This window comes from Zootoca vivipara, chromosome 16 (assembly GCF_965207765.1).
Source record: "Zootoca vivipara chromosome 16, rZooViv2.hap1.1, whole genome shotgun sequence".
Classification (NCBI taxonomy): domain Eukaryota; kingdom Metazoa; phylum Chordata; class Lepidosauria; order Squamata; family Lacertidae; genus Zootoca; species Zootoca vivipara.
In genome coordinates this window covers 25,792,198-25,805,537 of record NC_142599.1, presented here as the reverse complement: position 1 = coordinate 25,805,537, position 13,340 = coordinate 25,792,198, and the positions used below count along the sequence as shown (strand labels likewise).

General features: G+C 46.2%; 1 protein-coding gene across 1 annotated transcript in view; it reads left to right on the top strand.

Moving 5' to 3' along the window:
* Nucleotides 1-2,219: 2,219 nt before the first annotated feature.
* The window catches only part of ITGA10 (integrin subunit alpha 10), a 62,246-nt gene continuing 51,125 nt past the window's right edge, over nt 2,220-13,340 (top strand). Inside the window, exon 1 of the mRNA XM_035098930.3 lies at nt 2,220-2,414. Within this exon, the coding sequence (XP_034954821.3) occupies nt 2,363-2,414 (52 nt within the window). The 5' untranslated portion in view covers nt 2,220-2,362. The remainder of the gene's footprint in view (nt 2,415-13,340) is intronic.

The window sequence follows — 13,340 nt, the reverse complement described above, 5'->3', positions numbered from 1 at the left end:
TCTATCCCTGGAGTTGGCAGGACAGGAAGAGTGTGACGCTCATGGCTGCCCAACACCTTTCAAATTCAGCGTGCACTGCAATGCCACTAAATGTCTCAATTCGCTCCGAGGCAAGTCTGGCCTGTGCCCTTAAACAGCTATGGAAAATTTGGCATTTTGTGTCTTCAGAATATAAATACGGTATTCAGGATTCTCCAGTGATGTGAGCTGATGGGTGTGCTTTCTGGGGGGTGGGGGGTGGGAGGGTCTTGTGGACCAAACTGAACCCCCAGTTGGCCAAGACTGGCCCGAGGGCTGCATGTTCTCCTGCTGTAGTCAATAAGTGCAATTGCCAACGAGGTTGGCACTGTCAGGCACATGCCCAGGGGCACAGCAGGGGCCTCCTAGTTAATCCCCGGAGCCTCCTTGGCTTGCTGCTGTCCATCGCTGTTGCTGCCACCTGTTCACTTGACCTCTCCAAGGGACAAGCCATGAAAGGAGCAAGGGGAAGGAGCCATCAGCGGCTCACTCCTTATCCTCAGGTGGATTGAGCCCAGAGGCAAAGCAGGCCAAGCGAATGGGCAGGGGTGACAGTGTCACGGTGGATGGGGTGTCCTCGGGCAGCACAGAGAGACCATCTTGTCCTCAAAACCTAGATCCAGCCTGGATTACTGCTCCATTGAATGCCAAGGGCTTCAAGGAGAAGGAAAATGGCTTCACTTCAACAAATGTTTCGAAGCTCCTGCTCAGATTGGACCACACTGGCAAGGAGCGGCTCGGTTTGGGAGGCCGCTCCCATGTCCCATTGTGCTGACAAGGAGTCCTTAATTCGGGGTTTCAATTGCACAAAGCTCCTACTCGCTTTCCACAGAAACCTTTCAATTTCTTACCACAAAGGAATTTGCAGCTCCTGGGCAACGGCAAAGCTTTTTACAAGCTGAAGAAAACTGGACAACACACCCACACACAAATGTTGTCTTTTACTGACTCAACTGCATCGAGCGTAAGAAGAGCTTGCTGGATCAGGCCAAGCGCCCAAGCAGGCCAGCATCCTATTCTCACAGTGGTTGACATGCCTGTGGGAAAACTGCAAGCAGCACCTAAGCACAAGAGCTCTTTCCCCCCCTCTTATGGTATCCAGTGACTGGTATTCAGAAGCATTGCTGCCTCTGACTTTGGAGGCAGAGCATAGCCACCATGGCTCATAGCTATTGATAGCCTTCTCCTCCATAAATTTGTCCCATCCTGCTTTAAAGCCATCTAAGTTGCTGTGGGAATGAGTTCCACAGTCTGTGAGTTCCACAGTCTTAAGTACTGCGGCATTGGTGACACTGTGCCAAGCATCCCCTGAAGTCTTATCAAGAGGCCCTGATCCTTGTTTTCACAAATGTTTAGGGAATGGCTGTGATTGAGGAGAAACTGCACTCTACATACGTTCAGAGGCTAACTCATTTTAATTATAGGTAGGTAGCCGTGTTGGTCTGACGCAGTCAAAACAAAATAAAAAAAATCCTTCCAGTAGCACCTTAGAGACCAACTAAGTTTGTCATAGGCACACGAAAGCTCATACCTATGACAAACTTAGTTGGTCTCTAAGGTGCTACTGGAAGGATTTTTTTATTTCATTTTAATTATTACGTCCCACCTTCCAGGGCTGAGACATCAAGTTCCAGGGCTAGACTCAGGCTTGGAATTAAGCCTAGGAAATGTCAGAGAAGTGTGTAAACTACTTTAATAAAACTAATAATAATGCTTGTTTATAAAATGAAGAGTGTCATTGAAGCTCATTGCCAGGGAAGTTGGTGCTTTCTGCCCCTGGAATGTCTCAGGTGAGAGAATCAGCTGCGCTTATTCAGCAGTAAAATAATTGCACTCTGTGTACAGTCAGAGATGGTTAAAACTTAAAGAATATCAGACTGTGACCCTTGGTCTCTTTACAGCTTTTTATCACCATGGTTCACCCACAAAATACAAACATTTTCTCCCCATTTGCTGGCATATAATTTGGGTTGTTTTCTGCTTTGTGATTTTTGGTATATTTTAAAAGAAATAACTTTTCCCTCCCCTTTCTCTCTCTGCCCCCAACCTTTCAAGCGAGTTGCATCTACACGACGGAGGAAGGAGCACAGAGGGAAGGCTGAACTTCTAATTTATTTTTAGCAGCCAATTGGAACTTTTTTCCCGAGATGAAGGAGGGAAAGGGAAGGAAAAAAAATTGGTGGTGTACGAGAGAGGCCAGCAGAAGACAGTGTAACCTTTGAGGCTCTGCTGCTTCTGCAAACGCCACCACTCAGCTGCTGAGGGCGAGGGTCCAAATGTCCAAACGGCCTCGATTTTCTTTCAGGACGTCCTGCTACTAGTGCGGATTCTGACTGGAGTGATCATGATGGGGCCACACAGCTGCTCCTGCTACCTCTTCCTTCTCCTGCTACCAGGTACCCTTATTCCAGAATATTTAAGCCCATTTTAAAAAGAGGGAAAGGCTAGGTGGCTGAAGAATTTCTCCTGAAGTTAGGAGAGAACCGGGGAATGGAAGGGAGGCAGCTCTATCAAGATACAGGTTTACTGGGTGTCATTAAGGGCTCCTGAGTGGGAGGAAAGCGGAACTGACCCAAAGGGAGACCATGTCTCGATAATGCTGCAGTGGACTGGTTGTGCAACCAGCCATTCAAAATTCCTTGTGCCTTCCTTTGGCTAAGCCTCTCTGCAAATGGGAGTTGCTGTTGTTGCTGTTGTTGTTAAATCTTTTTATTTTAAGCATTTTGTGTGTTTTTTTAAAAGCTGACTCATCAGCAAAAACAAAACAAAACTGCTCTGAGTGGTTTACAAACCACTACAAAAGAGGCAGCCCTTGCCTTCAGGCTTAGAATCTGAAAGAGACACAGCACAAAAGGAAAATGGTTGGGAGGGAGGAGGTAATACACAAGCTCAGGTTCAAGTTGGAAGCAGTGATGGCCACCAACTTGGATGGCTTTAAAAGAAGACTGGACAAATTCATGAAGGACAAGGCTGTAAATGGCTCCTAGCCACAATGGCTATGCTCTCTATGGTTGGAGGCAGCCATGCCTCTGAATACTAGTTGCTGGAGGCCACAGAAGGGGAGAGAGTTATTGTGCTCTGGTGCTGCTTGTGGGCTTCCCACAGACAGCTGTTGGTTCACTCTGTTATGGCCATCCTAGCAGTTCGAAAGCACACCAGTGCAAGTGGATAAATAGGTACCGCTGCAGTGGGATGGTAAACAACGTTTCCATGCGCTCTGGTTTCTGTCATAGTGTCCCGTTGCGCCAGAAGCGGTTTAGTCATGGTGGCCACATGACCTGGAAAAGTTGTCTGTGGACGAACACCGGCTCCCTCGGCCTGAAAGCGAGATGAGCGCCGCAACCCCATAGTCGCCTTTGACTGGACTTAACTGTCCAGGGCTCCTTTACCTTACCCCAGTACATTTCCAAGCAGAATTCAAAGTGTTAGTGCTGACCTTTAAAGCCCTAAACGGCCTCAGGCCAATATACCTGAAGGAGTGTTTCCACCCCCATCATTCTGCCCGGACACTCAGGTCCAGTGCCGAGGGCCTTCTGGTGGTTCCCTCACTACGAGAAGCCAAGCTATAGGGAACCAGGCAGAGGGCCTTCTCGGTAGTGGCACCTGCCCTGTGGAATGCCCTCCCATCAGATGTCAAAGAGAAAAACCACTACCAGACTTTTAGAGGACATCTGAAGGCAGCCCTGTTTAGGGAAGCTTTTAATGTTTAATAGATTATTGTATTTTAATATTCTGTTGGAAGCCGCCCAGAGTAGCTGGGGAGGCCCAGCCAGATGGGCGGGGTATAAATAATAAATTATTATTATTATTATTATTATTATTATTATTATTATTACTTTACCTTACTACAGACTACTACAGTACTTCATCATGCATGAAGTGTTGTCCTGAGCTATAGGTATAAAGACACATCTTTTTTTCGAGGGGAAGCAGGGATTGCAAACAGGTTGGAGGGAAATGAAACCACTGAGTCTAGGGCTTGCTGATCAGAAGGTCGGCGGTTCGAATCCCTGTGACGGGGTGAGCTCCCGTTGCTTGGTCCCAGCTCCTGCCAACCTAGCAGTTCGAAAGCACGTCAAAATGCAAGTAGATAAATAGGAACCGCTACAGCGGCAAGGTAAACGGCGTTTCCATGTGGTGCTCTGGTTTGCCAGAAGCGGCTTTGTCATGCTGGCCACATGACCTGGAAGCTGTACGCCGGCTCCCTCGGCCAATAATGCGAGATGAGCGCGCAACCCCAGAGTCGGTCACGACTGGACCTAATGGTCAGGGGTACCTTTACCTTTACCTATATACCAGTGTTCGCCCACCTGATGCCCTCCAGATGTTTTGGACTACAACTCACATCAGCCCCCCGCTAGCACAGCCATGCCGTAATCCAGCATGTTATGGTTTCAAAGTCCACAATAAAAAGTCACCAATTTAATCTTGGATTTACTCACACAGAGACCACAAAATGTAACCCGGAGGGAGATTAACCAGGAATAGCTATTGGCCAAATAACATGAACGGCCAGCTCTCCCCCAGCTCTGAGTGAGAGACACCTTTCTCCCCCCCTCTCTTTAAGAGGGGTCCTCATTTCCTTCTCTCTGGTTATAATGAGAACTTCATCACTTCTGGTCACATTTGCCTTCACTGCAGGATTTCCCCGAAAATGTAAGCTCTGCAAGACCTGAGCATGATGTTAAAACAGCTTCTCATGAAAATACACTTTGCTAAACCTCAGCTGCTGGAAAGCAGAGATCTAGCATCTTGCAGGTGCCAGTTGGATTTGCAAAGCAGAATATTAAAACCAATCTTGCACAGTGAAGCCAAGTTTTATTTACGTTTAGAAATCAGGTCTGATTGGAAAAGCCGCCCCCTGCCTTTTATTGCATTGGGACTGAAAATAACTTTGTTCTATTTTCCCCCAAAACTACATTTCCAAGGGGCTGCTTGAGTCTTGGGGCCAGGAGGAATCACCACAGATCCCACCCACCCCCACCCCGGGCTTACATACATTGCACATCAATAGTTTTGCACAACCTCTGTTCATTTCAGAGGGGTTTGTTCGGGAGAACTTTCTGAAGGTGGATCGTGTCCCTGGGGGGTCACACCCGTCTCATCTCCCACTCTTCCACCCATTAATGGCACCCAGAACATCCTACTGGGAGTAAGAACTTGCTTTGTACTACATTGGAACAAAGGAAGCTGCCTGAAGTGTAGGTGCGTCCCCACGATGCAAGATGCAGTGATAACAGCAAGAATTTTTTATTGAACTACATGACTGGGGAACAGGGGCAAAGCAACTGCATATACAGTGCTACCTCTACTTACGAATTTAATGCGTTCCGAACGCACATTTGTAAGTAGAAAAAATTTGTGAGTCGAATCCCATAGGAATGCATTGGGAGAAAAAATTCGTAAGTCGAAGCAACCCTATCTAAAAATTCGTAAGTAGAAAAAAATCCTATCTCAACTGCATCCAAGATGGCGGATGGAGCTCCATTCGTAAGTAGAAACATTCGTAAGTAGAGATATTCGTAAGTAGAGGTACCACTGTATACATTTCTGAAAGCCTGGGCCACTCCCAACGCGATTGGCTGTCAAAACGTCCAAGCTGCGAATCATGACTCAGAGTCCAAGGGCCAATGGCAGAGGCCCAAATCCTGGAATGTTCTGTGATTGGACATCATGTATTGAATCAGAACACAGGAGCTCAGAATCCTTAGTCCAGACTCAAGCTCAGGCAAACACAGACTGCTGAATATATAACACTCCTTTTCCCTAGCCCAGTATTGTTGACACTGACTGGCAGCAGCTCTCCAGGCTATCAGGCAAGAGTCTTTCCCAGCCTATACATTTAAAGCTACATCATGCCACTTTAAACACATACGGCTTCCCCCCCAAGAATCCTAGGAAGTGTAGTTTGTTCAGGGTACTGAGAGTTAAGAGACACCTCCCCCCACATTCCCCTCCTGCTTTGGATTCAGCACAGAGCAGGGCATGCCTCTGTTTCCCCAGCTTCCAGCCAATAATCATAATCGTACTTCACCTGTAATTGTACTTCAGATTATAGGTGTGTGTGAACTCATGTGACTGGATGAAATTAAGCTTTTCAACAACTAGCACCGCAAGGAGGCTAGACTCCCATCATCACCACCACCACATAATATGCTGGTTTTCTGTGTAGGAGGATTTTTTTATGTAAGGATTTGATTGCAGGAAGTGTTCCAGGTGAGACTCAGGCAGGGCCACTTCAGCCACACTCCTAAGAACATAAGGAGAGGCAACTGGATCAGGCCAAAGGTCCAGCATCCTGTTCTCCCAGTGACCAACCAGATGCCCTAATGGGAAATCTGCAAGCAGGACTCAAGCCCAAGAGCCCTCTCTCTTCCTGCGGTTTCCAGCAACTGATCTTCAGAAGCATTACTGCCTTCAGTGATGGAGGCAGAGCACAGCCATCGTGCCTAATAGCTATCAATAGCCCTTTCCTCCTCATTCTCCATCTCAAGGACATGATTCAAGCAAGTCTCCCACCCACCCCCTACAATCTGTTTTTCCTCTTTCCCTCCCACGCCTTACTCTTTCTCTCTGTTGACTATTTCTGGACCACTCCCAGCTCTGGAGATGCTGCTAACCAGCTTTTTTCATATTTTTATGAATGGATATTGCAGGCTTCTTGAGAGCCTTCCTTTTGCAGCACCCGTTGTGATTTAGAAGGCTTCATTTTTTAAGCTTCCTACAAGCCAGGAGGGAGTGGTGAGGTAGCTTTGGTTCCCATTTATTCCACCAGATCATCTTGTTCTCCACTCCCCCCCCCCCCAAAAAAAATCTATTGACAATGCTAGGGCTCTGAAAAACAGCAAATCCTTGAAACGTTGCAAACCTGCCTGCAAAGCTGGAGAGCTTCTGCCAGCCAGTGCTGACAATACTGGGCTAGATGGACCGAAGGTCTGAGTCAGTTTTATGCAGCTTCCTGCATTCCTGTGAAAGGTGGTGGGTTAAGTGTAGGAAAATAATCTTAAAAAATTTGCCTGCCTCGAGTCTAAGTAGAGAGCAGGATGAACAATGGACTTGACTCAAGACTAATGTTGACAAACATTACACCCCCATGTCAGAGAATTTTGCTCACAGAAACAGAGAAAACAGTTGCATTAGAAAAACAAACAAGATTGCAGCTATTCAAATACAGTGGTGCCTTGGTTCTTGAACTCAATCCATTCTGGAAGTCCATTCGCAAACCAAGGCGCGGCTTCTGATTGGCCCTGGAAACAATGGCAAAAAACGTTCGCAAACCGGAACACTTACTTCCGGGTTTGCGGCATTCGGGAACCTATTTGTTCGTCAACTAAGCCATTTGGGAACCAAGGTACCGCTGTATTGAGTTAGGATAGAATAATAATAATAATAATAATAATAATAATAATAATAATAATAATAAACAACTTAACATGGTCCTCTAAGACCCACCGCACCTACCAATTTTCTCTTGCTCTGTGAAAAATGACTTTTAAGAACCAAAGCTCGACAATACCTTTACTGACACTTTCCATTGCAAAATTGGAAATCCTTGTTCTGGTGGAACAAGTGAGCTGGATGCTGCCCTTAGTGACTAAACTCTTATGTCACTATCCCACACAAGCTCTGGGGAAAGAAGGGTACAGAAGCTCATTTCTTTTTCAGATGGAGTCTCGGAGATGAAGACTTAGGGAGGAGGGCAAAGTGAAGCCTAAAAGAAATTAAGAGCTTAAGAAGAGCCTGGTGGATCAGGCCAATGGCCCACCTCTCCCAGCATCCTGTTCCCACAGTGGCCAACCAGATACTTCATCTGGGAAAACCACAAGCAGGATTTGAGCAAAAGACCCCTTTCCCATCCTTGTGGTTTCCAGCAACTGGTATCAAGAAGCATTACTGCCTCTGACCATGGAGGCAGATAGAGCATAGCCATCCTGGCTAGTAGCCATTAATAGTCTCCTCCTCCTCCTCCTCCTCCTCCTCCTCCTCCTCCTCCTCCATGAATTAAAGGTAAAGGTACCCCTGACCATTAGGTCCAGTCGCGGACGACTCTGGGGTTGCAGCGCTCATCTCGCTCTATAGGCCAAGGGAGCCGGCGTTTGTCCACAGACAGCTTCCGGGTTTGGCAAACCAGAGCAGCACATGGAAACGCCGTTTACCTTCCTGCTGTAGCAGTACCTATTTATCTACTTGCACTTTGACGTGCTTTCAAACTGCTAGGAGCAGGGACCGAGCAACGGGAGCTCACCCCGTCGTGGGGATTCGAACCGCCGACCTTCTGATTGGCAAGCCCTAGGCTCTGTGGTTTAGACCACAGCGCCACCTGCGTCCATGAATTAGTCCAATCCTTTTCCAAAGCCATCTAAGTTGGTGGCCATCACTGCCTCCTGTGGGAGGGAGCTCCATAGTTTAACTGTGTGCTGCCTGGAGAAGAACTTTAGTTTATTTGTCCCAATCCAGCTTCGTTGTATGTTCTTGACTCATAGTGTAATTTTATACCCATCTGTTATGTCACCTCATGCTCATGTTCCTGCTAAAATAAAAAAGCCCCAAACACTACAACCTTTCTTAATAAAGGGATTCGCTCCAACCCCCTTTCTGAACTTTTTCTGACTCTGCAATATCCTTTTTGAGGTGAGGTGACCAGAACTGTCTACAGTATTCCAAATGCGGTTGCAACAACAATGCAATGTGCTTGAACTGCCTATAACTGTTCCTTGGACTTCTTAGCTGCTGGAAGAACATAGGGATAGGTCAATCTGCAAATTTCGGTTTCTCATTTTTCCATTCTTAAATTCCGTTTTTCACATTTCCACATCAGTTTAGGGTGAGCTAAAAAAGAAACAAAGTCCTAATCAAAATTTAAGTGTGAATTTCCCCCAGTGTACACATTTGTATGCAATTTTGCCTAATACACTCGGGTGTTTTTTTTGCAAAGCAACTCTCTATAATGTAATGCATCTTTAGTACATTATTTTCAGTACTATATGCCTTTTTACATGCACACTTTGCATTGCACATTACTTGGCATTGCGAAATTTAGAGCTGAGAACATATTTTTGTATGCAATTTTATGTGCACGCTTTTGAAAGCAAATTCTAATATGGTGCATTTTTTGTATGTTATTTTCACTAATATGTTCATTTTCATGCATACATACTTCTACCTAACATGTGCATTTTTATTTTTATTTTTGCAAACATTCCTTTGTTGGAGAACTGCATTGCAAAATTCAGAGAAGTGCGAATTTTGAAGGCTGGCTGTGTTTCAGTTTGCGCATTATTTAACAAAAATGCCAAATTTGGTAGGTTTGCCTTTAAAGGCGAACTCAATAAAAGCGTTGTGTCCCATCTCTAGTCATAAGGATTCTTTCAATATTCCAAGACAAAGGCAAGACGGATTGGTTTGAATTCGCCCCCTTTAATTGGTGTTTCCTAAAATATGCTTGTGGGCTATGCTTCCTTTGCCAAGCTTTTGCTACACCCACCACAGGAGAAAATAAGCCATTTTGACTGCTCGTGTGAGATCTCTGGGAAGCGAGGAAGAGACCAAAAGTTTGGGATTTGTGAGGAGAAAGACCCTGGTACAACCCCCCCCTTTTAAAGTATTTTAAATTGGCAAAAATACAGCAATCTAACACAGTGTTTCTCAACCTTTTTTGGGCCAAGGCACACTTGTTCCATGAAAAAAATCACGAGGCACACCACCATTAAAAAAGTTAAAAAATTTAACTCTGTGCCGCCCTATATTGACTATATAATTATGACTGTAAGAAACACTTGCCAATTGCTGTGTTGGATGCAATCTCCTGTAATAAGGCTTCACAAGCCGCTGATTTCTCTGCCAGCACAATCCTTTGCTCAGCAAGTTTCAGGTTGAGCGCATCCAGCCAGCTTCTTTAAGTTTGTCTAAAACCACCCTCCCGTGGTGGTGGCTGTTGAGAGCTGCACTCGCCCCGCGTCGTGACCCGGCCGGCTTCCTTTCCGGCGGGTTAGTGTTGTATATTGGCGGCCGCCAGGCACGTGACAATGCAAATCGCCCTTCTCGTTGCCGCACGTCGCGGCACACCAGCCAGCGTCTCGCGGCACACTAGTGTGCCGCGGAACAGCGGTTGAGAAACGCTGATCTAACAAAAAAAGAAGTCTAGCAGTATCCTTTTTCCAGTTTCTATCTCTCTCTCTCTCTCTCTCTCTCTCACACACACACACACACACACACACACACACACACACCACTAGCATCAGTGAGGGCAGTGGTGACAGCAAACTATCTATGGTGACACAGGGCCCAAACCTGAGATCTAGGGGCAGCTCCTGGTGATGTTGCAGGGCAGGCCCTAGAGACATAGGTCAATAGGGACGGAGGGGGAAGGAGCAGAGGAGGACCGACTTTCCACTCCTGGAGTGTCTATGCTACAATTTGCAGCCAGCTCCTGTTGGGCCGAAGCTTACGAGCTGCACGCATGGTCTTCTTAATATATCTATTTATTAAATGCCCCCTCACCTACCTGGAGATTCGAGACCTCCACCTGCCACCTGGAGGAGGCCAGGCACACCTGGAGACGTTCAGCTCAGACCTGGAGGTCTGGAAACCCTAAACAATGCATCCAACATTACAGCAAAGTATAGGGCGCATACCTGAATTCTGGATAACATCGTGTGAACGCAGGTTTTTTTATAAAAAAAAAAACAGCAGTGGGAACGCAGTGAGTGTGCAAAGAGAATCCAAAAGTCTAGACCAGGCATCCCCAAACTGCGGGCCCTCCAGATGTTTTGGCCTACAACTCCCATGATCCCTAGCTAAGAGGACCAGTGGTCAGCGATGATGTTTGGGGTTGCCTGGTCTAGACTCTAAGGCTGTGCTCACATTCCCAGTAAAGGGGAGCTCCGAGTGTGAGCAGAGCCTTAGAGTATAGACTTTTGGATTCCCTCCCCTCACCACCAGTAGTTGAACTACACCAGCCAGCCTGGTGCCCTCCAGATGTTTCAGACCACACCTCCAATCAGCTCCAGTTAAGAGTCCAAAACATCTGGCAAAGGCACGGTACAAACAGCAAGGTTTACTTTTGAACTTGTAGTTTGCCGGGCACATTCTCCAGAAGTAAGAAGTCGAGATATATATGGTAAATTTCAGCTTCTACCAGTCCATGATTGCTTTGCTTGTTTCCGCTTGGCATTTGGAATCGGGCAGGGACAGACAGAGGTGCCATTGTGCGAGAGGCACGGACAGCGACACCCTTTCCATACACATCCACTTGTGAGCCAGGAAACGCTTTGCTCTTTTTCTCCGGGGCTTTGCCAGATTCTGAGCTGCCGTTGGGAGGGCAGGGCTATTGCTGCTGATCTCTGTTTCTGGAAATCGTTCCTTCAGATACTGGCGATGATGACTTTGACGCTACCTGCTTCTGTTTTTCTTCCTTCCTTCCTGACAAAAGCAGAACACTGGCAAACTTAGTTCCAACAAATAGATTTCGACTGCTTCCGTGTTATCTTTTGATTGATACTCGTTTTCATATGGAAAGCAATTTGTACAATTCGTATGAAGGACCTCCAACATTCAGCTATGTATGGTTGGCTAAGCCCAGGTTTCCAGCGTGTAAGAGGGCATACCCTTTGCCGTGGAGTAACTGCAGCAATTGGAGAGCAGGATTGCATTCATCAGATAGTACGGTTGTTCTGCAGGCTTCAGGTCATTTATTCATTTATTTGCAGTATTTATAGCCCGCTCTTTATTGAATGTTTTCGATCCTGGAGCTGGGAACAAAGTAATAAAAAACAGAGAAAATCAATATACAAAAATTACAAAATCAAATACACAGGACCAATAAACAACTTGACCATTCTATCATAAGGTAAACAAACAAAATTACAACAGCATAAATTAATACTTCTAATTTAACAGCATTCAGGGGTCTTTCCCTCCATTTCAGAAATTAAACCACTGCCTTTACCCTGATATCAGATGGGTGTAAAAGAGTGATCCAAGGCTAGAGACAAGGGGGAAAGTGAGGCACTCTGCGCACGATCAGGAACACTGCCATTTTTACTATTGTCTCAAATGCACCAGGGCTGCAGGGCTGAAAACAGATTCTCAGGCTGAGCCAAGGCGCAGCTTAATCCTTCTTATAACGACTACCTGCCAGAGGAAGAACAGAGAAAGCTTTCTGAGCCAGCCAGAAGGGTAAACAATGTTTTTGGAGAGCCAAGATAAAAACTCTGTCCAGATTTCAAATACTGGCCCACGTTTGCTCCTGGCCTTCCCTTACCCCCAGAGTGCGTTCGCTGAGAGGATGTGGGATTGTGCCGGTAACTTGAAACGGACGAAATTTGTTGGGAACTTTGTGAAAGTTGGATTGGAATTTTGGCTCAAAAGGCTGTGCCATGGCGGACTGCGGTGGGTGGGTTGCTGTTTCAGCAGCTGCAAGCATCAGATCATTTTTCTTCTTCATCATCATCCAGTTTTGGGGTGCAATTTTGGAGAGGGGTGGGGGTTGAAGAACACCACCACCCCACTCAAAACTGCAGCCCCAGACAGTAACCAAATTGATGCTTCCAGGTCCACTACCTTCAAGAGATAGGTGAATATAGATTAGCTCTTTTCTTTCACTCTCCAAATCCCATGTTGCTCTTCCTTCCTGCATTTCAGGTGGGGTTGGCCTAGATGATCCTCGGGGTCCCCCAACTCTACAATTCTGTTATTCCAAGCAGCGTCTGCTGGAAACATTTTGACCTGGTAGAGCTGCAATTTTTAACCCTGCCATTTTCATCCCAGTAGGACTTGTAAAGCAGTTGTTTAGGAAAGTGTGTCGTTACACACGTGCAGAGTGCTACTTACTGTCTCCTCCTCCCTGAAAAAAACAACCCACCAAGATTCTCTGCACGTCTGTGGACAGGGCAAGAGGGTCCATGCGCAAGGGCCCATGTATGATTTTCAGACAAGATTGACTCCACAACTCTTATTCGGAAATTGAGCCTTATCAGATGACATAAGTTTCTGAATTCATGTATTCCCCGGTGCCAAAAACACCCCACAGATATAAATGCGAGGAAATTTTTGTTCCCGTTGCATGGTCCCCCCGCCAAAAAAAAAAACAAAAACAACCCACCCTCCAGGGGAAAATCAGTTTAACTATTCATTATCCAAAACATTTTTTCCTCTAAATTAAAAGAACAAAGAATTCCAACCCGGGGGCTGGGGGAGATTATTTCCTTTTGAACCAGGGCACATCAGAGCATAGCTGAATATATTTGCAGTTCCTGACTCAGTCCTGAAAATGTGGCATCATATTCTCTGTTCATGTACAGAGTTAATCACACCAGGTGATT